At 38.4% G+C, this 26,350-nt stretch overlaps 1 protein-coding gene and 1 non-coding gene across 12 annotated transcripts in view; both read left to right on the top strand.

The window, feature by feature from the left end:
- Positions 1-26,350, top strand: part of FAM208B (family with sequence similarity 208 member B) — a 66,708-nt gene that overhangs the window by 24,160 nt on the left and 16,198 nt on the right. For 6 of the 11 annotated variants that reach the window (XM_023524966.1, XM_011383335.2, XM_023524970.1 and 3 more), the window contains 13 exons: positions 4,560-4,651; positions 6,530-6,667; positions 6,813-6,937; positions 7,026-7,045; positions 7,144-7,243; positions 9,056-9,156; positions 9,996-10,099; positions 13,304-13,373; positions 13,469-13,531; positions 16,257-16,973; positions 19,736-19,978; positions 23,091-23,964; positions 25,594-26,023. In XM_023524966.1, the coding sequence (XP_023380734.1) occupies positions 4,560-4,651; positions 6,530-6,667; positions 6,813-6,937; positions 7,026-7,045; positions 7,144-7,243; positions 9,056-9,156; positions 9,996-10,099; positions 13,304-13,373; positions 13,469-13,531; positions 16,257-16,973; positions 19,736-19,978; positions 23,091-23,964; positions 25,594-26,023 (3,077 nt within the window). The remainder of the gene's footprint in view (positions 1-4,559; positions 4,652-6,529; positions 6,668-6,812; positions 6,938-7,025; positions 7,046-7,143; positions 7,244-9,055; positions 9,157-9,995; positions 10,100-13,303; positions 13,374-13,468; positions 13,532-16,256; positions 16,974-19,735; positions 19,979-23,090; positions 23,965-25,593; positions 26,024-26,350) is intronic. The other 5 variants (XM_023524968.1, XM_023524969.1, XM_023524972.1 and 2 more) reach the window with 3 other exon arrangements.
- Positions 11,675-11,793, top strand: LOC111733014. Its single transcript, XR_002777792.1, has one exon. It is a non-coding gene; the product is annotated as a 5S ribosomal RNA (ribosomal RNA).

Genomic DNA, 26,350 nt, shown 5'->3' with positions numbered 1-26,350 from the left:
CCCAAGCTTCTGATCATCAGTTCTTTGCTCTTCCAGTAGGTCAGAGTGTTCTCACCATTATCTTTTATAATTCAGAACTGACGCCTCCATTCAGGAACATCTGTGAAAACCTGTCCTTTCCTCCTTATGCTCCCTTCTGCCACCGTGTGGGATCCTCTTCTGTCTCAGCTCCTGCAGTAGCTTTCTAGTTGGTCTTGCTACTACTCTCTCCCCTCTTCAGACTCAGATTTCATGAGTCTCTACCACCTGCAGAGTAAAGTCGAAGCTGATTAGCTAGTTCTGCAAAGATCTTTACTGCTCAGTCCCAAGCTTGCTTTTCAGCTGTAGCTTTTACCGCTTTCTCCCCTGCTTCCAGCACTAGCCTACTGTTCTAAATAATTTATGATCTTTTATGCTTCCATACTTTTGTTCACTCTGTTCCCTACTTAGAATTTTGTTCCTTTTGTTTATCTTTGTGTCACAGCTGCCTAGCACAGACCTGTCATGTAGTAAACGTCACATGTCACTAAACACAGCAGCCTCCTTTATCTTGCGGTTTCACTTTCTTCAGTTTCAGTTACTTGTAGTCAACCAAAGTCCAAAAATAGTAAATGGAAAATTTCAGAAACAAGCAGTTCATAAGTTTTAGATTGCATGTGTTCTGAGCAGCGTGATGAAATCTGGAGCTGTCCCACCAAGGATGTGAGTCTTCCCTTTGTCCAGCATCTCCACACTGTACATGCTTCCTGCCCATTAGTCACTTTGTAGCCCTCTTAGTTATCAGATTGACTGTCGCAGTATGGCAGTGCTTGTGTTCAGGTCACCCTTACTTGACTTAGTAGTGACCCCAAAGTGCAAGAGTAGTGATGCCGGCAGTTTAGATGTGCCAAAGAGAAGCCTGTAAAGTACTTCCTTTAAGTGAAAAGTTTGGAAGTTCTCAGTGAGGAAAGAAAACCATATGCTGAGGTTGCTGAGATCTGCGATAAGAACAAATCTATCTGTGAAATTATGAAGAAGGAAAAAGAAATTTATGCTAGGTTTGCTGTCGCATCTAAAACTGCAAAATTTACAGCCACAGTGCGTGGTAAATGCTTAGTTAAGATGGAAAAGACATTAAATTTGTGGTCGAACACGTGAACAGAAAAAGTGTCCCAACTGATGGCATCACATTGCTCCAGAAAGCGTTGAGCTTATATGAAGACCTCAGCCTGGGACCCCCTGAAATGAGTGACACCGACCCACTTACTTCAAGCAAGGGGTGGTACACAGATTCAGGAATAGGTTTGAACTGAAAAGTAAAATATTACTGGAGAGGCTACATCTGCCTGTGAAGAAGCTGCTGCCACATTTCTGGCAGAGTTGGAGAAGAGGATTAAAGAAAAGTGATACCAACCAAATCAAGTCTTCAGTTGTGATGAAACTGGGCTCTTCTGGAAGAAGATGCCCAAAAGAACCTAAAAATGCAAAGGACGTGCCAGGGCATATGCGGAGCCTGGGAGGCCGGACGAAGTCTGGTTGTATGTGGCAGCGCTGCGGAGCACGTGATAAAGCAGGCCTAGTGTACAGAGCCAAGAGCCCGCACGCTCGGAAGCAGAAACAAAGATGAGCTCCCCGTGTTCTGGCAACATAATCAGAAAGCCACTCCTTTATGGTGGAATGGCTCCACCAAGATGTCACGAGAGGAAGGGTGAGGACAGTACAGGCACACCCGGGAGATGTTGTGAGGTTGGATCCAGACCACCGCGATAGAGTGAATACCTTAATAAAGCAAGTCACAGATTTTTTTGGTTTCCCAGCACATGAAAGTTATGTTTACACTATGCTGTAGTTGATTAAATGTGTAGTAGCCTTATGTCTTAAAAAAAAAAATGTACGTACCTTAATTAAAAATGCTTTATTGCTAAAAAACACTAACCATCATCTAAGCCTTCAGCGAGTCGTGATCTTTTTGCTGGTGGAGGGTTTTGCCTCAGTGTTGATGGCTGCTAACTGATCAGAGTGGTGGTTCTAAATAAGACAACAGATTTGCTGCATTGATCGACTCTTCTTTTCACGAATTATTTCTCTAGCACGTGATGCCTTTTGATAGCATTTTACCCACAGAAGAACTTCCTTTAAAATTGTAGTCCGTACACTCAAACTCTGCTGCTGCTTTACCACTAAGTTTATGTAATAATCTGAGTCCTTTGTTGTCATTGCAGCAGTCTTACAGCATCTTCACTAGGAGTGGATTCCATCTCATGAAATCACATTAGCAACTCCTCGTCTGTTAAAGTTTTATCACAAGATGGCAGCAATTCAGTCACATCTTCAGGCTCCACTTCTAATCCTAGTTCTCTTGCTGTTTCCACCACATCTCCAGTTATTTCCTCCACTGAAGTCTTGAACCCCTCAAAGCCATCCATGAGTGTTGGAATAAACTACTTCCAACTTCCTGTTAATGTTGATAGTTTGACCTCTTCCCATAAATCACAAGTGTTCTCAATGGCATGTAGAATGCAGAATCCTTTCCAGGTTTCAATTTACTTTGCCCAGCTCCATCAGAAGAATTACTGTCTATCACAGCTACAGCCTTACGAAATGTATTTCTTAAATGAGAAGTCTATGGGCTGCAGAATGGATGTTTGTTAGCAGGCATGAAAACCATGTTAATCTCATTGTCTGTCTCCACCAGAGCTCTTGGGCGACCAGGTGCATTGTCAGTGAGCAGTAATATTTTGAAAGGAATCTCTTCTTTTCTGAGCAGTAGGCTTCAGTAGTAGGCTTGAGCTATTCAGTAAACCATGTTGTAAACAGAAATATCCAGGCTTTGTTGTTCCATTAATAGAGCACAGGCAGAGTAGACTGAGCATAATTCTTAAGATCCCTAGGATTTTCTGAATAGTGAGTGAGCGCTGGCTTCAGCTTAAGGTCACCAGCTGCATTAGCCCTAACAAAGGAGTCAGCCTGTCCTTGGATGCTTTGAAGTCAGGCATATTGACTTCTCCTTTCTAGCTATGAAAATCTGAGATGGCGGCATCTTCTAATATAAGGCTCTTTAGTCTATTCTGAAAATCTGTTGTTTAGTGTGACTAGATCTTCTGGATAACTGGCTGCAGCTTCTATATCAGCACTTGCTGCTTCACCTTGCACTTATATGTGGTGGAGACAGCTTTTTTCCTCAAACCTCATGGAGCAACCTCTTCCAGTTTCGGACTTCACTTCTGCAGCCTCCTCAGCTCTCAGCCTTCATAGAATCGAAGAGAGCCAGGGCCTCACTCCGGGTTAGGCTTTGGCTTACAGAACTGTGGTTGCTGGTTTGATCTTCCCAGGCCACTAAAACCTCCTCCATGTCAGCGAGAAGGCTGCTTTGCTTTCTTTGGTGTGTTCTCTGGAGTAGCATTTTTAATTTTCTTCAGGAACTTTCCATGTGCTCCACAACTTGGCTGTTTGGCACAAGAGGCCTCTCTACCTTTCAGCCAGCCTCGGACTTTGACGTGCCTTCCTCACGAACCTTAGTCAGCCCTGGTATTTGATTTAAAGTGGTTTACATGCAGTTCTTTCTCTCACTTGAGACTTAAAGGCCACCGGAGGGTTATTCATTGGCCTGATTTCACTATTGTCCTGTCTCAAAGAAGAGGGAGGCTGGAGGAGAGGGAGAGAGATGGGGAATGGCCGGTTGGTGGAGCAGTCAGAGCACACACAACATTGATTAAGTCTTATGTGAGTGTGGTTTGTGGCACCCCGAAAAAAGTATAATGATGACATCAGAGATCACTGATCACAGATAAAAAAATAACGATAATCATGAAAAAGTTTGAAATATTTTGAGAATTACCAATATGTGACACAGACATGAATGTTTTGGGGAAAATGGCTCTGTAAATTTCATTTAATGCAGGATTGCCAAAAACCTTCAATTTGTAAAAAACACAGTTCTCTACGAAATGCAATAAAGCGAAGAGCAGTAAAGCGAGGCATGCCTGTACAATCAGATGTTTTGAGAGAGGAGAGACCACATTCACATAACTTATCATGATATATGGTTATAATTGTTCTATTTTATTTTGTTAACCTATTTCTGTGCGTGATTTATAAATTAAGCTGTCGTAGGTATGCAGGTATAAGAAAACAATACACACGTATGCATAGGGTTCACTATCCGCAGTTTCAGGCATCCACTGGGGGTCTTGGGACACATTTCCCTGTGGATAAGGTATGACTCTTGCACTTGCTGAGATTTTTTGCAAAAAATAACTTCAGAATTACATTACCATAAATCTTTTCATTGAATGATTGCATGGAGAAAAAAAAACTTAGACTTTTCTAAGAATGTTATACATTTATCCTATTTTGGTTCCTGTACCCAAGTAGAAAATTGGTTATCACACAAATATGTTCTTTCTTGTCTTAGCTCTAATGTTTCCATACCTTTAGAGTAACTCGAGTAGTTTTTTAAAAATTAAGCAGTGTCAACAGTTTTTAATGTTGACTTTTATTTTTTGTGTTGTCTTGTTTAGCTAAAGTAGCTTTACATAGGAATTGTATATATGAAACAACCTTTTAAAATTGTAAATTAATCTGTATTTTATACTTTCTAGGTGTATATGTTTCCAAATATTCAGACTGTCTTCATGCAAGACCATGGTATCATGGGAAGTCTGGTTATGTTATAATTTTTAATCTAATTAAGGTAAAGCCCAGATGTGCTTCTATGTAATATTTCTTTTAAAAACTAAGTTATCAGTCTATGTAATGTTCTTTGCAATCATTTGCTAAACATAGCCCTCTCCAAACACAGCTATCCAGATTCAGAAAAAGTTATTGCTGTTTTCCCTTTCCTTTAAAGAGAAAGCTTTTTTGTTCATTTAATAGGTGATCTAAGGATATGTTAAAAAAAAAAAAAGCTCGAATGTAATACAAAAGGTATTCATTCAGTGAAGTCTTCTTCTCGCCCCTATCCCACAGTGCCACTTTTTAGACATAAATAACAGAAAACAAGTAGCTGCCTGTAAAACAATGTGATTACAGTTAATCAGAGATGAATTTTGAAAACAACACTCATCTGTTTTAAATTGTCAAAATAAAAAATGTTTATTTTTTTTATCCTTAAAACATCCAGACCTGTTCACAGCTTCATTTGGCACCTGTAACTGATGATCTCAGAAACTGTTAAATGCCCTTAAATAGTCCAATATAAGTGAATCATTCGATTAGAATTTTCACTCAAATCGTAGGAAAGCTCTAATTTTAGAGATTGGTGGGCTTTTTGAGGATGTAATCTGTGGTCTTGTTGTTTTTCCTTTTCTTTTAGATTTCTTTCTAAGCTTTTTGGTTATGAATTTAACAACACTGATTTTTTTTTTAAGAGCGTGAACTCTTCATATTCCAAAATTTGTCCCCAAGAACTGGGGGGACAGCAGCGTTGCACTGGTGGACAGTTACTGCCCTTCCCCCCTTAGTCTTCCCTCTCCTGCTCTGTGATGAGTACTGCAGTTCTGCAGAGAGTATGCCTCTCAGCTCTGACGACAGACGTTTGCTTTTTTGTTCACATCAGATCGCCTCGCCCTTGGTTTCTTGTCCCTGTGTCCCACCCTGTCTGCTGGGTGTTGCTGTTAAGATTTTCCCTGTATGTTCTCAGTTCCCCTTACTGTACTGCTTGAGCCGACCACACCCAGCATCCTGACATGTTTAATCAGGAAAACAAGTCGCTCACTGAGTTATTATTTATATTCTTTGGCTTTTTAGGCGAAAGAATTGCCTTTGGTGGTCCTACTAATGAAGAGGCAGGACCTTAACAGCAAAAAACCAATTTTTAAATAAAAGTAATTAAATTTTTCTTGTAAAGATAAAAAATAAAGGTTGCCTATAGTCTCTTCCTCATTTTGTTATATATTTTGTATATTTTTATTTTTCCTATATTATTGTATCTCATTATATGATAAATGTGACTGCTTTTCTTCTTTTTCTGGACAACATGTAACCCTTGGTGAAGAGACCTCTGTAATGGGCAGTACTGACTGTTCACAGTCTTCAGGGCCTTGGTCTGCTCAGCTCTTCCCTTCCTGTTTGCTCCTTGCTGATGTGCTGGGTCCTGGCATACTAACTGTGCCTTGGCCTGTAATTTACCGTTGCTAACCTAAAGGTTCACTCTGGAAACTCATCTTTTGAAAGTTTAGATTTCATTAATCATCTTTCATGTTATAATCATTGAACATCCAATCTGTTTGGTAAGCTGTACAATTATTATTTTAAAGAAGTGGTTCTCCTAAATTTGGGGTGATTTCATGTACTCCATTGATACTGTGATAAAAGAAAAGACATTTGCCTCAGAAAGATGCTGAAACATACCAGATTTTTAAATACAATTTTAAGGGATTTGTGGATAATAGAAACTACTATTGGCCTTAAAGATAATTTTCTAAGAACCATAGTTTTAATTCTTAATACAGTTAACTGTTAGTTGAAACACATCCACTTCCTCATTAGGTTACTTGTAAATGAGTCCTAGAGTAAAATTATTGCTATTCTTCAAATAGACATCTGATTAGTCTTAATATTTTCATTCTAGGGAAGAGTCAAGTTTGTGCCTGAGAATTATACAACTAACTATACTAGCCCATCATCTGGCTATGATTGCCACGTGGCTGCAAATACTAATAAGGTTTCTCACAGGACGAGTCATTTTCGAGCCTTTGAACTGAGTCAGGTATAGTCACCTGGGAGTAAATGATTTCCAAGATACATGTCAGTGTCCCATGTTTAACTTTTCAGGACCGGGTTGGTTGAGATCAGCTTGGCGCGTGTGGAATTCGGTAGTCCTGTCCTGATGATACTTCCTTCTCTTCTTTCAGTATTACCTCTATGAGCTTTCAGGCAGCACTGCTGTTGAGCGACCCAGACAGATCCACCCGTATGTGATCGTAGCATTTCAGTACAGGGAGCCTAAAAAGATGGCAGCGCCAGCCCATAAAAGCATGTGAGTAATTACGCGCATACTTTGTTTTCCTGGATTTGTTTCCTTTGCTCTTATAAAAATGCTGCTTTGTTTTTTTTCCCTCCCCTAGACTTGAACTCAGTGAAAATGGTAAGAAGTTATTTAATTGATTCCTTTAAGTTTTTTTTTTTTTTTAAGTAAATGTTTTGTTCATAAATCAACTAGTTTCTTACCCTCATTTCTTAAAGTTCTCATCTCCCCGTGGAAAGGGAAATTAACTATTCAAGGCTGTCTGCTGTGTGATATAACTCTTTGGTCTTCTTACGGCACACTGGTTTCAGCACAACTGTAAGTATTGAATGTGTGTACTTTACTATGCTTGTGTGATTTTTTAAATTATTATTTTGAGTTCTTGCTTGTTGGCCCTGGCGTGAAATATAGCCATTGTACTTAGTTTTAGATTAGAGTACTTTTGGGCAGATGTATAGAGCATAGGACCATGACACAGGAGATCTAAAGTCACATCTCAGTTCTGACCTTGACCTTAGAATAAGTTAGTTTTATAATCTTTGACAACTCATGTTTTGAATTTTAGTATCTTAATCTATTCATGAGAAAATGACCTCTCAGGCTAAATTAAATTGATTTGATACTAGAAGTTTGACTTTCCCTAAGAAGCAAATTGGATTTGCCTAGATAGCAGATAATGTAGATTATAGCCACTTAATTATATTATTGAATCTTTATTAAGATTCGCAGTATTTAATTTTCTGATTTTCACATGATTTTCCTAGACTAGTATTAAATAGAGTAGTTGCTACACATATTTACATTATAATGAATTACAGTATTTTCTTCTGGAGAATAGTGAAGGGCATCTTATGAAATCTTTTTTTTTTTTTTTAATCTTTTTTTTTTAAAGTGTTCTTAGTTTGTATCCCAAACCATTGGAAGATAGAGTTTAATAGAAATAGAAGGTGAAAACTGGTGCGCTGTCAGAATTCATTTTCTTTCTGTTCGCCTTTTTTTTTCTTTTTCTTTTTAAGAAAAAGGAGAGAGATAGCCCACAGAATAAAGTAAGAATTCTGTGAATAAATAAATGAGAATGGAAAATGCTTCCTCACTATAGACAGAATAATGGGATTCAAAGAGTACCATTGGCAACACCATGGTAATCAGTGGATACTTAAAGTAGTTGATGGTACTTACATATCTCACAGTATTTCCCCACAACTTACGTATTAATCACAAAGGAGAAAATACAGGCTTTACAAAGGAAAAATACTGCTAAGTGGTTAACGTCATAAGGAATGGAGTAAACATCTTTGTACATCATATCAGCAAGCACGTGAGTAACACGTCACGTCTGTGGTATGTAATCCTGCCACTCTAATCAGGAGGAAACAGACATACGCAGATTGAGGGACGTTCTGCAAAGTAAATGGTCTATATTATTCAAAAATACCGAGGTCATTAAAGAAAAAGACTAAGAGACTATTCCAGATTGAAGGAGACTCAACAGACATAACTAAATGATATGTCTATGATAGAATCCTGGACTACAAAAAATGTTCTTTTGTTATAAAGGTCCTTAGTGAGACAGTTGGCAAAATTTGAATAAGGTCCGAAGGTTAAATAATTGTACCGTACCACTGTTAATTTCTTGATTTTGCTAATTGTTTTGTGGTTGTATAAGGACACACAGAAGTATTTAGGAGAGAAGAGGGTATCTGTCTACAAGTCTACAAGTATTTCAGAATGAGTTTTAAAGAAGGAAAAGTTACTCATGCGAAATGATGCAAGGCTGGATGTGGTTCATTCTGTGACATGCATGGTAGTCAGTGCAATGAGTGATCAACTCTTATATAGCATAATTTTTAGAAAATTGTCATTACAGTATGAATAATTCTTCCACACATCTGGGCATTTTGGTTATACCAAAAATATATACATTCAGAAAATGTGAACATATTTGAGACCATGGTTTATAGGTCATTTGAAAATCTGTAATATTTTTAAAAATACATTCTGGTGCTTATCAATTTAAGGACTTTTTGTGGTTACAATATTTTTGTTTGCATTTATATTAGAAAACTAGATATTATGAAGCTGTAGGTAGTTTCAGTGTTTATTATCTCATGATATTGTTTTCTTTTTTAGACCACATGAACTAGATTTCAAGTATGTAATGAAAGTGTCATCTTTGAAAAAAAGACTACCAGAAGTTGCCTTTAGAAAACAGAATTACTTGGAACAAAAAGGTCTGTTCGCATGTAATAATAAAAACTGTATATCCTGGGCTTTGTTCCAATTATTTTCCTCTCTCTCTCTCTCTCTCTCTCACACGCACACACACACACTCATTCACATTCACATTTTTACTTAGGTTTTGCCTTAAGTGATTCTTAAAAGGGTCTTTCGTGATAATCGTAGAGTTGCTGTGTTTCATTTCCTTGGAGGTTAACTAGAAACTGTGAAAGATAGTTTCATCTAAGATGGCAAAGACTAGTATTAATATTGAATACTAAAGGATTTAAGCAAATGGACATGATTACAGGTAGTCGAAGGCTTATAACCAACTCCTTTTCGAGGAGAATGGAGTTTTTATGATTGTTTTCACTTATTTATATATTGTACTGCTACTACTTATTATTAAATTTCATGGGGTGACATTGGTTAATGAGATTTTATAAGTTTCAGGTGTGCAGTACTGTAATATATCACTTGTATATTGATTGCATTGTGTGCTCATCACCCAAAGTTTAGTTATGTACTTATAAATGAAGAAAAAAAGGAGAAAACATGAGAAGGAAATTCCTTGGTTATTTAATTCATGGAACATTGATATTTATATTATTTATGTAGTATTCACTTGTCTTGTTAATCCTGTAGTAGTGTCACTATAAATGAAAGCATTGTTTTTAAATACTTTACACAGTAACTTTTTATTAATGTGTTTTATAACCAAAAACAAATAATTTTTTGAATAGTATTCCTAGTTTTTCACCTTTTTTTAACATATAAAATGAATTGATTTTTAGGGAAAAAAGTAATAGCATTTTAATTAAAAAATGTTCTGCTTTTCTGATTTTCTCCACAGTCTCTTACCAAGATATGTGCTTCAATATGTATGAGGTGGAACTGTCAAACAAACAAGGAGAAAAAATAGATAAACTAACAGAAGTCATTAAAAATAAGCAGTTGGTAAGAATCATCAATTTAAAATGTAATAGTTTTTTCCTTAAATTGAAAATTTGCTAATTATGGCTGTTTCTAAATTGAATTATTTTAGTTTGCTGAAAAGATTTTCATCATTTAATATCTATTGACATATTATTGATATAACAGTTATTGACTAACATTTCATCCCCTTTGTATCTTAGTTTACTTTTGTGTTTCACTAATCAGTTTATACTCCCGATTTTAGGAATAAGAGGACAGTTTTCTCAGTTTTTTTTTATTTTGTTTTCTGACAGAATTGAGTAGATTCCTAGTCTTTTGCACTTGTGAGATAGTTCTTTTAAAGTGACTGGTATCCATAGGTTTATAAGGAAAACAGAGTTGCTGCTTCTCCTGTTTCTATAGTGTAGAAAGTAAGACTCCACTGAGAAGTAGATAACGATCCACAGACTTCTCTTTGTTCTGTTCACTGGGTTCCTCAGTGTAAGGGTAGAAGTAGATGCCGGCTCTACAGTGAATGCTTCCGAGACATCCCAGAGGAGATGTGTGAGTATGGGACAGTGACCAAACAAGTGTGAGCCTTTTAGTGACATGATGGACTGTCCCCCTGGTAGATAGCGAGAAATCAATAGATTAAATAGAAAATTTATATAAGCTGTGAATAAGCTGTGTCAGAGATAGTGTCAGTTAACATACTTTAAGTCGCATGTCACAGAAGCACAAACTAGCTTAAATAGTAAAGGGCTTTAACAGGCTTACTTTTCATTATAGGTGATGAGGCGGGTTCAAGTACTATTTCCTCAGGGGTCTTTCTCTCTTTTAGCTTCACCCTCCTCTGTGTGATAGCTTCTTCCTGAGACTGCTAGTCAGGGCTACGTGCTTCTTGTCTGCATCCAGAGAGTGAGAACCCCTCCTCCAAACCATCTCTTCCGCTTCATTTCGTCTGCACATCCCTCAGCCAGGAACTGCAGAGGGAGTGAACTACACCAATTAGCTCAGGCCTTTCGGTGCCCACCTTCTAGAACCTGGCGTGAGAGCCCGGTCCGCAGCTGGGAGCGCTCCACGGGAAGGAGCGGAATGGGCCACATTGGACACTTAGTGGATAACTATTGGATATCTACTGTAGGATTGTAGGCTGGTCTTTTTTTGGAGTAGCATAGTCTATTTTACATTTGGAAGTTATAAGGAAGAAAGTCCAAAGATGTTCTCAGAAAATGCATTAGTGAAGGGACTACTTTGTGAGTGCTTTAAAGTATTAAAAATAGTAGAGACTTGGTGCAGAACTTGGCTTTGAAACCTGTTCATTCATAATAATTACTTATAGGAATTACATGTCACGTAAGGTCCTTTCTCCTCAGTGCACCATGCTTTTCTGGCTTCATTATATTATGAACAATTTTTACCTGTCAGTCTCCTCAGTTGGTGATGCTGAGTTCCTGGAGGGAAGGTATCCTGTCTTAAGCATTCGACACCTTAGTGCCTGGTGTATAGTGGATGAGCAATAAATGTCCCTAGAGTACAATGTATATGGGCTTGTACCTAGAACACTGAACTGCAAGAACACTACAGAGCAAGTTCTCTTTTTAAAAGGGTGCTAAGGTCTACGGCCACGCCACCCTGAACACGCTTGATCTTGTCTGATCTCGGAAGCTAAGCAGGGTCGGGCCTGGTTAGTACTTGGATGGGAGACCACCTAGGAAGACCAGGTGCTGTAGGCGTTAAAAAAAAAGGATGCTAAGGACATGTATGGCTAGATATTTTCTGTGTATAAATAGAGAGAAGTAGATATTTAAAAGAGTCTGTGATTTCTCTCCACAAAGGTTAAAAGGGGAACTTTATGCAGCCCTTTTCAGTACATCATTTGAGAGACTGATACTTTATACTATATACTTGTTTTATTTGCACATCTTTTGGTAGGCAGAAATATATGATTTTATGTAGATAAAGGGATATTACTTTTCATCTGTTTTACAAAACTAAATTGCAGAACAATGTAGAAGCTAATTATTGTCACTTTTGCATTTTACATCAATAGAAAATGAAACAAGAATTATCTCTCTTTGCAATTTAATAGATACCAAAGCTGTGGGTGTATATAACTATTATTTTGTTTATTCAGTAATTCTTTCTTGAGTGCTTACTGTGTCCCAGAAGCAAAAGTAGAAAATAATCCCAGCCATTAAGGGACTTATAAGATCGTGGTGAGACAAAGACATAAATGCATAGGGGCTTCGGCAGAGGCTTATGGCGACTCACAGTAGTGATTGTTCTTGTACCGACACGTTAGTCTCATAATTGAGTTCTAATATAATACTTAGGAAAGAAGTCTCTTTCATACTTGAATTTATTAATTTACCATATTTTTAAGCTTACGACCTATCAATTTTTGAAATAGAATGTTTTATCACATTATAAAATGATATATTTGTTTACTTTTTTTAAGTGAAAAATTACTGTATGAACGTTGGGTTTTATCCTGTTTGTATATAGGCTTTAGAAATGGTGAATAATGGGAAGAACTGTTATGTTTATGATTTAGAATGATAGCTTTTAAATAACTTCCCCTGACCTGGGGACAAAATTCCCCAATTTACTGTAAATGTTAAAATTTCAAGATTTTCTTCTTGAGCTCAAGATTCCACTCGGACTGGTGGAGGGGAAAATAGAAAGGAAGAATTTATTTTCATCAGCATTTCTTATTGCCACAGGACCTAATTATGTTATTTTCTATTATTTTCTATCTCTTAGATGGTAGAGAAAGGATTCTTTTATTGGATACAATCTTCCAGTCGTTCTAGTTCCAAGATTCTGTGACATGTTGTAAACATGAGCTTAAGATGCCAATCATAAGTCTAATCATCTTGAATCCATAGTGGCTAAAGGGTACCAGATTAGCTACTGAGGCAGCGGTATGAAATGTCAGCCATCTCAGTGAAAAATGAAATAAGCCTTTTCTGATGGATTTGTTATGTTGAACACTGTCCTAATACTAACCCTTAGTGTTCTAGTTATTATATGTGGCCCTATCAGGGCCAAGGTTACTTGAGCGCTAAGGAACTTGCAATTTCTGCTGCTGGGGGCAAAATTCTCCTGATTCCCATAAACACTAACATTTCAAGATTTTTTAAAATTTATTTTGCTTTTTATTAGCTCAGAATTCACTGAATGGTAGTATAGTGGTATGGGAGAGGAAGAGGAGAATTGAATCTTCTTTCTGTTATGTTTAAGGCACTCATCAAATGCTTAGAAGATCGGGGCGTTTTTATTTTGCTTCCATCATCAGCCTTATCAGAAACAAGTAAGGACAACTTTTTTTTTAAAAAAAACTTTTTTAGTGCGTTTACTTTTGTAAGATGAACACCCTAACTTTTCTCTGGTTCTCGTTCTGTGTAGGTTTTGGCGACGAGCAGATAGGACTGCATGGGTTACATGTATTCCATTCGTCCCGGGCAGCAGGTAAGAGCACAGTGGCTTCTGGTTCACTAACTGTGTTACGTTTTTTCATCCTCATCTTACTTAACCTCTCAACCCTGCTAATTATTTTCTTTTAAATAACTCTTCCTTTAACCTCCCTAGTTGATTCTCCTCAGTCCCTTTGCGGGCTTGTCCTTTCCTCTGAGCTTCACACTCAGATATCCTCCTGTCTGTGGACTTTATTTAAGATGTTTCAGGTGTTCCTCAAATTCAGCATGTCCAAAACTGATTCTTTTGTTGTTGTTGTTACTGAACAACAATAGCTAGGAGAATAATACTGTAATGACTACGTACGGTAATAGATGGTGACTGGACTTAATATGGTGATCACATTGTAAAATATATCAGTGTTGAATCATTTTGTACACTTGAAACTAATATAATAGCTTGTACCTCAACTAAAATTAAAAATAAATTTAAAAGTTTACCTCAAACCCCCCCCCCCCGCCCCCACGATAGCTAGGAGATAACTTTTATCAATTTGCCAGGTAACTAGGATTCAAGGCCTTCGAGGAGGCAGTCCTTTGTCTGGGCGCCTTGTCTCATTCTCCTTTATCAGGTGGTGTTTGCCTCCTTCAGACCAAGAATTGGCTCTTGGGGGCAAAAAAAATCTTACACGGTAGATAAATAGATCTACAGTATATTTGTGGTATTAAAATTTGAGGGAGCAGTGAGGAAGCAAAGTCTGAAAAAGCTCTTGGGGTGGAGGGATTAAGGAATAATATCAGAGGAGCAGCACCGACCTAGTCTAGTCTGTTATTTATATCTGTCCGGTGTCGGTTTAAATTTCACTTTATTGATTCTCTTCTCATCACCACTCTGACTTCAGTGAGGATCTCTAGGCTTATCATCAATAGAATTTAAACATTTATTTGTATGCTGTTTAATGCCTGCCTTTCTTGTATTCTACTGTATCCCTACTACCTAGCAATGCCAGGTACATAAAAAATAATAAACACTTGCTAAACAAATCATTTCTTTTTGTCATTTGATGAAATTTTTCTTGTTTTATAATCATGCTCTATATGTTTAACATACATAGTGTTTATAAAGCTACAACCAATACAAAAATGTTTTTAAAGTTGATTTCTTAAAATTGTATTTAGTTACTCAAAGTTGAGAACTGCACTTTCTTTGGCATTACTTCTTTGGATTAAGCAAAACATTACTAATTAAAACAACATAATGGCAATAGCTACTGGCATTTTTCATCCATTTACTATGTCAGGCGTTGTGCTAAGTATATAGCAGCCCTTAAAATGGATATTCTTATGACAGTTTCAAAGATGAGAAAATTAAGACTTAAACTTGCCCAAGGTCAGACAGCTGACTCACACTGGCTTCCCACGGCTGTCCCCTACTGCCTCCATCTTCGGTGAGAGCTTTGATGTCATTTTTATTTTCAGATGCAAACTACCACTCGAATAAGAAACGTTTATACCATTTGGTGTTGAACAGCACAGAATTTCTCGTTGAGTAAGCACTGGAGTCTCATTGCCGTGTTCACATCCTCCTCTGGCTCAGCAAGACATTTTCTGTTTATGGTCGTTCATAAGTTCAGAGCTATGGTTATTTGTTTTAAATTGAATGATACTTTGCTTAGCAGACTTAAAAAGTTCTTCATAGATCTTATAATAGTCTGTTGCAAATTGTTCTGGGTTCTGGGTTCTTCCTTTCCAAATTCTTGAAATGATGAAGTCGTGTGGAAAAATATTACTCTAGTGTGAACGTTTTTGTATTTTATTTTCCTTCATGTATTGCTTTTAAGTGATAAACTGCAAAGGAATTTTTAAGGTGTAGCCACATTTTCCTCTTTATTCATATTTGTTGTTCTGTTCCTTTTCCTAATACCTGCTCAAGTGCAAACGTATTTAGCTAGGACTGACTTTTAATTTTGCAGTTCCTTTTTCTTTAAAAAGAATGGTGTGATTTGTACTTCAGCTTCGTAGGCACCAGAGGTCTTTGTTATCTTTGGGTTTTTATTACTGATAATTTAAATTTTCTAGAATTTTATTGCCCACTTCTTAGTGATATGACCTTTTTTATTTATTCCCCTCTTTCTGTTTTCCGTTAGGTTACTGACTTACAGAAAAATTAGCTTTTCAGTCAAAGAATGAGCTAGAGAGAGGAAATGAAACAGACTAGTCACTTAAAACAATTTTTTAAAAAATTTTATTTGATAGAGGTAATGACATTAACACCAATAGTTACCCTGAGATTTGGGGCTTACTGAAGGGTTTTACTTTTTTTTAGTTCAGTTGGTTTGCATTCTAACCTCTTAAAAAAATTTGAAGTTATATAAGGTAGAGATAAAATAAGACATATTTTAAAAGCAGAAAATGATAATTAAAGAGTAGGAAAGCAAATCTGCCACCTCTGAAAGCCAGTGTGTTGCTCTGCTGGCACATCAAGCTTTCGCCGGGCTCCTGATCACATGAGATAGAGCTGGAGGCAGGGCTGCCCTTTTCGTTCTGCCTAGTGATTACATTTGAATGATTCTTTTGCAGGTGTGTGTGATTGCATATATACAGATACAAATAGTCATTAAGTGTACCGATAGTCTTTTATTAATTTCTCATTGAGAACATTGTATCATATTTAACCATCCTATGATTTTATAATCTAAAGTATTTTTTTCTGTGTATTTTTATAAAATTAAACAAGACCAAACAAATTCATGTTTTTAACATATCTATATGTATTTTAGGGCTGAAAGACTTGAAAGTTGAAGATGACATTTCATTGAAGGTGATACCTATTTTACCTGCCCTTAATTGTGCCCTGCTAGAAGCAAAGAAGTCATTCACTGAAGAAGGGCTGTGTCCAAACACATTAGTAAAGCATAACTTCCAAGAATTGTACAAGGTGGACAGAAGTCTTTCATTGACTGTTTCTCAGGATGAAGTGAAAGAGACTGCATTATTTGGCAAGCTGTCCAATGGTTTCGACTTGGTTCCTCCAGCTGAAAAGTGCCCTTTACAGTCTTTAACTCAGTTGAAGTCTTATTTTTCAGACCCTAGTGGGTACATTTTGGAAGTATCTACTGCGTTAGATTTACTGGCAGAGCGTCCACAGTCTCCTAGTATTTTAGATGGAATTTGTGATGCTGGATTTTCTTTAGTTATGACTCCAGATCCTGAATTTCTTGACTCAGAAGCAGAAGTAAGAAAAGAGACTGAAATCGAAAAAAATTCTGACAAAATGTTTAAAGCAAGGAAGAGAACTGTGGCTCCGTTAAATCCAGCATCAAATCTGAGAGTCCAGCCGAAGAGAAAGGCAAGCATGCCGCCTGTGGTGCAGAGTAAAAGGGTGAACTTGTGCCGTCCCTTCCCCAAGAGAACTCCCGCTGGAACACACAAGGGCGCCACCTCTCCTGCCACTCTCAAATTAGTCAAAGGACAGTTTCCTCAGAAAAGAAAAAGAGGTAAGGCCGATTTATGTGAACCGTTAAAATGAGGCGTCAGGACCGTTGTATTCTAACACTGTTCCTGTCCGGTCCCCGTGGACGGCAGCTTGGCAGTATCAGTAAGATGTGTTAGAAACGCCAGCACTTCTCTCCAGGTGATTAGTCTGCGTGCTTGAGTTTGAGAAGTACTGATGTTAATACCAGATTAAAATCAAGAAACAGAAAACTGGAAGCTGTCTTAAAAGCCCACTCACCAGAAGCTTATATTTCACTTTAAAACTGCTCAAACTTTCAGTTATTTATGTACCATTGTAGAAAGAGAGTTTATCCAGTGTCTGAGCTATCCTCAGACAGATAAGAGTGTAGGAAGAGCATCTTCCAAAGCAGGCGTACGAGTAGCAGCGAAAAGCGAAAACCGATAGCCAGGACATGCGTAAAGGGCGGGCAGATGGCTGCAGCCCCCAACACCAAAACGGTCTGAGACAGAATTTCTAGTCCTTCATGTGTGTCAGAGTTTTACAGATGGTCACCTGGATCCTGCCGTAGACCTATTGAAACAATGTCCAGTGGCCTAGGGATATATGTAATGAAACACTTCTACAAGTGGTCTTGTTGCCTCCTGAAAATTGAGTGAGAATCAGTCCAGAAACACTTAGCATGTAGTCAGATGCATTTAGCAAACAGCACAACAAACAACATGATTTTGCCTTAGAGTCGCCTCAGTTTATGAGTAGTGTATTTTGGTGAAAGTAGGGAATTATATGCTTGTATGACTCCTTAGAGACGGAGTCAGCAAGCCGTGGCCCCTGAAAGGTCTCTGAAGCTCTGTCTCTGGCCACTTCACACTCCGTGGGCGGAGGTGAATGGTTGTGACTGGGAATGCATGGCCTTTGGAGCTGAGTATATGTACTGCCTGGCCTTTCACAAAAATGGTTTGCCAACCCTTGAAATTGGTCTCTTTTTTACATTTCACTATAGAAACTTTAGTGCCTAAAGAAGACACATCAGGGATATGCAGAGCTTCAGGATTCTAGATAATTAAGGTCTTACACTGTGGTTCAACAGTTTCCAATGGGTGTGTGAGTGTGTGTGTGTTTAGGAACATGGTGGAAAGCATGGCAGTCAGACTATACAGCTCCCTACAGATAAATTGCAGGCCAGCCATACTGAGTTTCTGCTCTCTATGAACCAGTTTACTTTATGCTACTGAATAAATTATATGCAGTCCAACATACATGTTGTCACTGTTTCTCAAATGTTTCACATTTCATCCGCTATCAGAAATGTTTTATGTTGTAGTCCAGTACACACAAATTCATACATGACTGAAACAAAAATTTCAAAAAACATTTACCCTGTGTGTAATACAATCTGATATTCTCTATTCTGTTTCATTTAAGAAAGACTTCTGGTTGGAGCCTTTCAGTTGATGTTACAGTCCACCAGTGTATTATTGCATGCAGTTTTGGAAACATGGCACTGAGTGGTAGAGATAGGCAGAAGAGTGTCTGCAGGCACGTGTCATGTTCACGTCTGCTCTCCCAGGACTGGGTGTGAGAGAGCACCCCTTCCTGCCTCTACAGACGTTAAACACTCCCTGGGTCTCGGCTGTGTCACCTTATTGTCTTTCTCCTTAAGTTAGTTTTAACTGGAGTCCTGCTTGATTTATTTTCTTAGTTTGTTTATATTCCTTTCTTTATGCTAAAAATTTTAGCAAATGTAACTGGACTGGAATGAGAAGTCTTATTTCTTAAACCAATATGCTGCTTTATCACCTGTGATAGCTCAGTAGGAAGGACAACAGCTAGTGCCGGGGAAATGTACAACATTGAGAGCCTTAAAACTTTTCTAAAACCACTCCTTCCTCTGACTCCCAAAAGAATGAAATGTAATTGGTCTTGTTTCTGCATTTCACATGACAGTTTCTTAGACTGTTCAGTATTGTGTTTCTGTTCTCATTTGGAAAGAGTTTTCTTTTTAATGTAATTTAAAAATATTTGCCAGCATTCATATGGGTGATTATTTTATAGATCATCTTTGGGGCTAAATTTTTGGGTGGGAATAGCTGAAATTATATAAAGTCAAAGTTTTCAAAAGGAGCACTTATTAATATTTTTAACTCTTAAAAGTGAAACACTTTTGTTGTGTTCCATAAGCAGGTGGTCAGTAGTTTTGTTTTCGTCACTTACCTCCATTTAGCTATTTCCTTCCGTGTGAGAAGCAAAGCTGAGCATTTGTAAGAGACAAGCAATTCTAATAGATTTGTAGGAAATTAAATCAGGTGAGACTTTGTCCGGTGAACCTTTTTCAGTCTTATCATAAAAGATGACTTTGGGGGTGGTGAAGTGAGATGTATAAGATAGCACTTCATGAATATTAGTCTCTTCTCTGGGGTGGATCAGTTTAACCACACTGACTGATGGGGCTGTGCTGTTTCTGTGTGCATTGTGTCTAGTGCTGTGAAGCAGCATATTCAGCCTTACTCACCTTGTCAGGAAAAATTATGGAGTGTTTTTAAAAAATTAAGTCCTGCCTTGTTTTTATAAAGTTTTTTTCTTTACCTGGTAGAGATATAGACCAACACTTAGCTAGTTTATATTTTTATATTTATATGGGAACTTCAGCTCTTTGTTAAAAAAAATCTTTTAATGAAATACCCAAAATTTTATATTTTATTCCTCATTACTAAAGTTAGCCCCTAAAAAAGAAAAAAGGAAGAACTATAGTGATAAATATCTGAGCCCCCTGCCCCTTAAAAAACGATGTCTTTTCTACATAAGGTGCTGAAGTGCTGACTGCACAGTTTGTACAGACAACTAAATTGGATAGGAAAAACCAAGAAGCTCCTGTTTCTAAAGATGTTCCAGTTGCAACGAATACTAAAAGAGCAAGGAAACAAGAGAAATCTCCAGTCAAAACTGTTCCAAGGGCTAAGCCACCCGTGAAGAAATCTCCACAAAAACAGAGGGTAAATGTAGTGAAAGGCAATCAGAATCCCAGAATCAGAAAGCAGCCACAACCTGGTAAGAAATACTCTTCCTGTAAATTTAAACACCACAGTACAGAATACTCAAGACTGCAAGATAGTGTATTGAAATAATGCAAGGACAGTTAAAATCAGTCAGCAATTCTTGCTATATTCTGTAGTTCAGACACTAACAGGACTAAGTAACTTGGTTTCCTATTATAAATAAGAAAAAGACAGATTCAAATATCACAAAATAGACCTACTTTTTAGTTTGTTTAAAGCCTGCACATGAACCATGTACAAAAGTTATGAATGGCCTTTTTTATGACTGAATGCACAACCAAGTAGTACCTGGTAGGATTCTTCTGGAACATAATCCGTTACAAAAAATGAACTATTCATTTATTTATCCAGAGGGAATTGTAAAGAGATTGTTCACAATAGTAATCCAGAATCTTACATTTGGTTTTAAAAGGCATTAATTTAAAAAAAGTTTTTCTTTCCTAATTTTGCTTAAGTGGATAATAACGTCTAGTTATATGAACGACACCTGACTTACTTTAGTTCTGAATCTCCAGCTGCTAGAGAGGTCCTCTCTACTCTACAGTGACAGTTCCGTTGTCTCTGCAGACTTGACCTCTGAAGCGGAGCACATCCCAGCGTCATCCCTAGGCCCGTGTCCAGGCTTAACCTTCCTCTTCCTGTGAGCTTAGTGCACTTCTTCCAGGCTGAAAAATTCCACATTTTACTCAGCCTTTGATATTGAGTCCTAATGTGTTGTATGTATGTTTTTTAAATTTCGTTTTAACAGAGACTTCATTTCCTCATACCTTTATATTTCTATCAGTTTCTGTCTAATCTCCGATTGCCTTTCTCCCTCATCAGTTTTTAGATTAAAAAAAAAAAATCTTATATTTACTGGGAATTCAGAGAAATTACAGTTTTTGGGTGGAGGGGGCGACGGTATTACGGGTGAGCTCCTTTTTTTTCCTAGGTGTCTTTCATCCTGTTTTATGACGGAAAATCTTGTAAAAGCGCATCACAGTCTCAAACCCAAGCGTTTCAGTTCTGGCCTCCATGCCCAGTGGAAGCTCTCCTGCTTGTCTCTCGAGACAGCTGATGGTGTGGGCTTACCTCCTGGCCCAGGTTCTCTCCTGCTCTTTCCTAGTGTGTCCCCTCCCCGCCGGCCTGGTGCCTCCCCGCGTGTCCCCTGAGGCCTCTCTGCACTCGTGAGCTTGCCTCCGCCAGTCCCCTTCCTGCTCAGCCAGGTCACCGCCACAGTGAGGTGATTCCTCCTGTTCTGATTGTCACTGATCTCCCTCCTCTCATTTCTTTTTGGGTTTTTTGAGAACATCTTAGAATTAAATTCATACTTTTTTCCAGCCATTTGATGTATCTTGGTCCTTTCTTTCCAGTTAGTTTATAAACATGAGCACGGATGCATTTATGATGCGTGTATTCTTAGCCATGTCATTTGAATTCTTTGTACTGAGTTGACTCTTAGATAGTTGCAGACTAATTGATTAATGGGAAGGAGGTTTTCAGTTGCGTATTGGCAGAAAAGTGAGCCCAGAAAATGAGTTTATTCATAGTGCATATTCAGAAATAGGCTGATTTGTATTACAAATATCTGTCTATATAGTGCAGCCACATTCCAGGTTAAAATTTTAGACTACTACCATTTAAACAATCTCTCAATTTTTCTTTTATTTTTTAATCATCTGTACTAATCTGTTTTGTTTCTTATACTTGAAATATCAGATTTTAAGAAGGCTCAATCATTTTGCTATTGAAACTAATGATTTTCTGTTCTTTCTAAAGTTTTTAGTATAGTTTTTATTTACAGAACTCTATATTTTTTTGTATAATTCATTTGGTATTATCTTACCTGTATTTCCTAAAAGACATAGGTTAGCAGTATTGTATTTTTATTGTTCGAGAACCTCTAACAAGGTGGTAGTTAAATGATTTGCCTGAGACTACACATATTTATTACACTGAACCTTTTTTCTTAACTTCAGTACAGTCTTCTTTGTATTAACTTTATTCTTAGGTGATCTGTGTGAGAGCCATAATATTAACAAAGATAGAATGCAAGTAGTGTCAGTAAATACATCAGATCATAAAATGAATTTCACGTTTCCAACACAGGCATGGCGCTAACGAGACGATCCTCTGCGTTAGGTCACTTTCTTCCACCTAGCCCTTTGCATTTTGCTATTTTAGATAAAAACTGGACAGTGATTAATTTTACCCTCTCCGCTGAATACACACACCTTTCTCGTTCTGTTTGATGTTTTCTTCTCTTTAAGTATATCAGTCACTGGCCTTTGCCAGACAGGTTAATAGTTCTTTCAGATCCACTGCTGTTAATTAAAAAGGGAGCACAGTTGACTATTCTGTCCATCTGCCCACTTGCTCCACGGAGTGTTGCCCCATATTGTGGATGCAAGGCAAATGAGTAGACTTGATTATCTGCAGAGAGGAGAATTAGCAGTAGACAAGGAGATTTCCTATTTTGCAGGAAAAGTAGAGAGGAAATGTTTTCAGTGCAGAAATTATAGATTAAAAGGTGATGAAATCAGCAATTCTGAATACTTGTATGACTTTTCTAATTTTTTATTGATTACATTATAATTAAACATCAATATGGTTTAAATCATCTCTTTTGAACTTAGATGATTTCTCTAATAAAGCACTTATTAAAGGAAATGATTTCTAGGAAACTATGTTAACTTTCTATAATATATAGTTCAAACTGGAATTTTTATATCCACACTAGACTGTAAGCTCTCTGAGGGCAAGGTTCTTGTTCTTGTTTTAGTTTCTGTTTTTGTTTTCTGCTCTTTGTGTCTTCTGTGTCTTCCTTTAGCTGAGCAGGATGCCTTGTGTGTCATTCAGCACATGCACTTTTGAAGGTTGAGTTCCTGTTAAATTAACATGGGTACCACTTAGGACTGGTTGTTCTGGTAAATACCGTGCCGTAGCTCTGAGAGTCGGAAGAGACCTCAATCTGACAGTAGAGTTTCAATAGACAGTCTGTGCAACATAGCAAGAGGTTTTTCTTAAATATATTAACCATTGATTTTCACTAAGTCACAGTAATATGGCAGAGAATTAATTACATAGAAATCCAATGCTATGTCTTTTTTTCTTTTATGCTGAAGTTCAAGGAGAAACTGCTTCACAGCTTCAATCAGAAATGTCATCAGATGGGCAAGAAGATGCTAAGAGCATAAATATAGCTCAACGAGATAGTATCACAGTGGCTCAGAAAGGTCCAGCTGAGGACTCCATGGTCAACTGTGATTCCCAGGCCCTAAACCTGCTGGCGGACCTAGCACTGAGCGCTGCCACCTCTGCCACACCAGCATCTGAGCCCAGCAGCCTTCCTCCTTCCTCTGAATTGCCACAGAACGATGTGCTTCCTAAAGAACATTGTCTGAGCAGTGCGTCTGACCATGAATATCACAGAGGAGTTAAAAGTCAGAAGGGTGGACTGTTGCCTGAACCCTCGTCTGAGAAGAGCGACCCACCGTCAGGCTCTACCATCGGCCAAGAGGGAGCATGTGCGGACCCTGGCAGGCAGAGCCCTGTCGACGCCCAGGCAGCACTTCCTGAAGAAACACCAGAAGCTTCTGATGCAAGCCGGAGCTCTTTTGTTGCCGTGGAACATTCCTACGCCCTGCTCCTTGCAGAACATTCAAAGAAGCTGCTGCAGCAGAGAGGGGTCCCAGGCCCCACCTTTGCCAAGAATGGCACAAAGGGCTCTGAGGCCGGAACCCCAGTGGGGAAAGTCATGCCATTTAGGCACCAGCAGAACACTTCCCCTCTGCAGAAGCCTCCTGCGGACCTGCTGCTCAAGCACAAGGGCAGACTGCTGCCCTCCAGCCTGAGAGACTTTTCCTGCTCTCACACCGTGTCCAGCTGCGACGGCTCCTTTAAGGTCACTTTCAAATGCGAAGCAAACTATGTATTCAGCTTAGACAGCAAATATACCAACAACCCACTGGAGAAAACTGTGCTAAGAGCATTACATGGGTAAGTAGGAGTGACACTTGATGAAAATGGAGGTGAATTTCCTGCCGAGGTACACATTGTGAGCAGGGAGACTTGTGTGAGACTTGGGGAAGGAGAAAGTGTAGTGTGTGAACCCAGTGACTCGATGTTAACATAAGCTGCCGTGTTTACTGACAGTTGAGAATATGGGGCTGGTTTTTCCACTGCTGATCATGTGCAGAACTTGGCCAGATAACTTTAGCCTCATGAACAGCTTTCCATTTTGATGTGCTCCTTCATAAGCTTTTGCAGTCTTTGAATTATAATCTTTAAATGATATCTTAATGTAAAATAATGATAGAAAGAATGCATTATGGACTGAATTCCAGAAGAAACATCTAAAGAGTTACTTCTGGCTTATGAAGTTGATCAGATAGCTATGAGTGGGCGGTTTTACATGAGGCAGTTCTGTAAATCTTCCTTAATAAGGGGTCAAGGCAGCAACAGCAGAGCAACAGAAAGCGCAGGCTCTGAAGTGTGGGTGAACCCAGATTTTGATCTGGGTTTTCCCACTACGAGCATCTGCGACCCAGCAGTTCCTGTGCTGTAGGACAGTGCTGCTCAGTCTTGACTGTGTGTCCAGCTCAGCTGAGGATCTCACTGAACTACAGATTCTGACGCAGTCTATTCGGGATGGGGCCTGAGAGTCTACATTGCTAACCGATTTCCAAGTGATGCCAGTGGAGCATTAAACACTAAAGTGCGAGTTTAGTAGTAGCTACAGTGTGAGGTGGTTCCGTACATAAGGGTTTTGCACAGTGACTGGCACACACTAATAAATGGTAACCATTATTATCAGCAGGAAGCATTAGCTGTGTGAAATGCCACTGAGCTACCTATTGCTAGAATATTTCATTTGTGAGTGACTAAATTGTGTCAGACTTCTTTCTTTGCTCCAGTTACGAGCTCACACTCATAAGAGCACATACTTAGGTCCCTATCTACTCTGAGAGTCATTCCCTGAGCCATAACCCTGTTTAACTGCCGCCCAGCTCCGTCACCTGTGACACATCCCGCTCCAGCTCTCTGAAGGTGGCCAGGTGTGTTTTCTCTGTCCCCTTTTGGCTTCAGGAAATTTTCAGGAACTGTAATCTGAAAGGAACAGAGTTCTGCTGAATTGCCTATAGAGATGTTTAATCTTCAGACTTTCCCAACTGCTAGAAGAGAGATACGAGAGTAGAAATGAGCCAGTCTTCGCCGAAGCAAGGAGATGAGGGTTTGGGCAGTTGCTGAAACCATTATCTACGTAATACTTGCATTGTGTCCAGGAGAGTTTGCTCGTTATAGAACAGTCCCAGACTGGGACTTGGGGGAGCTATGTTCCATTCATTGTTCTGTCACTTACCGGGTTTTGTGATTTGATAGTCACATAAAGCTTTGCTTTTCAGTTTCTGTCTCGTAAGTAGGTTGGTAAAATTAGTGGGTTGGATTCATTGTGATTATTTGTTAAATCAACTTCATCTTATTCATTGTATCATGTTGGTGTAATTTTTCAAATAAAAATGAACACAAAAACTAAGGTTAATATTGAAGACACTTGCTTATGATAAGAGAATCAACCGAAATAACCATTTTCAGTGATTTTCCTGTGTTCTTCCTTCTAAATCTCAGGCCCTGGAACACGGATATACCTGATAATGTGGAAGAAGTGAAGCTTTTACTTCATATGTGGGTGGCTCTGTTTTACAGCAATCAAAACAAAGTCATACGATCATCCCGAAAAGTGGTAGAACACAGTAACCCTGCCAAATTTGTGTCTATAAATAGCACAATAGACTCTTTTGAATTCAGTGAAATTGAAGATTCCCCCAGTGTAGACAGGTGTTCTGTAGACCCTCTGCTGGAGACGAAGGGAGCCCCTAGAGGTCATAGTGCTGAAGCGTCCTTCCCTGACACCGACTCCTTGCTTCCTTTCATTAAACCGCATCCTGCAGAAGGCTTGGAACTCTGGGTACAGAATGAACAGAAAGAAATTTTTGCAAGAGAGGGTCATCCAGGTACACCAGAAAGCCAGAATTTCGTCTGTTCTTATAATAACGAGGTAAGTAAAGCTGAATATTGTAAATCGTGACATTATTTTTGAAGAATTTTTTTTCTTTGTATGTAAAATCACATTCAAAACAAGGCATTAATTTCTTCTAGGAAAGTGGATTCTGTAGCTTTCTAAATATCTGTAATGCCAAACAGTTTTCATAAGTATCCCTCCCAGTTGTCTGCAGGTGGAGCTTATCTACTGTCCTGACTGAAGAAACAGAAGCAGGAAAAAATCATGGCGGTCAGATGATCTGGGGGCCAACCATGATGGTGTCACTTATTTGTTGTATAATATGAGGCAAATTACCTGTTCTCACTGAGCTTATTTTTCCTA

Source organism: Pteropus vampyrus, unplaced genomic scaffold (genome assembly GCF_000151845.1).
Source record: "Pteropus vampyrus isolate Shadow unplaced genomic scaffold, Pvam_2.0 Scaffold513, whole genome shotgun sequence".
Lineage (NCBI taxonomy): Eukaryota > Metazoa > Chordata > Mammalia > Chiroptera > Pteropodidae > Pteropus > Pteropus vampyrus.
The sequence above is the reverse complement of the archived record's forward strand: the minus strand, read 5'-3'. Positions and strand labels throughout refer to the sequence as shown.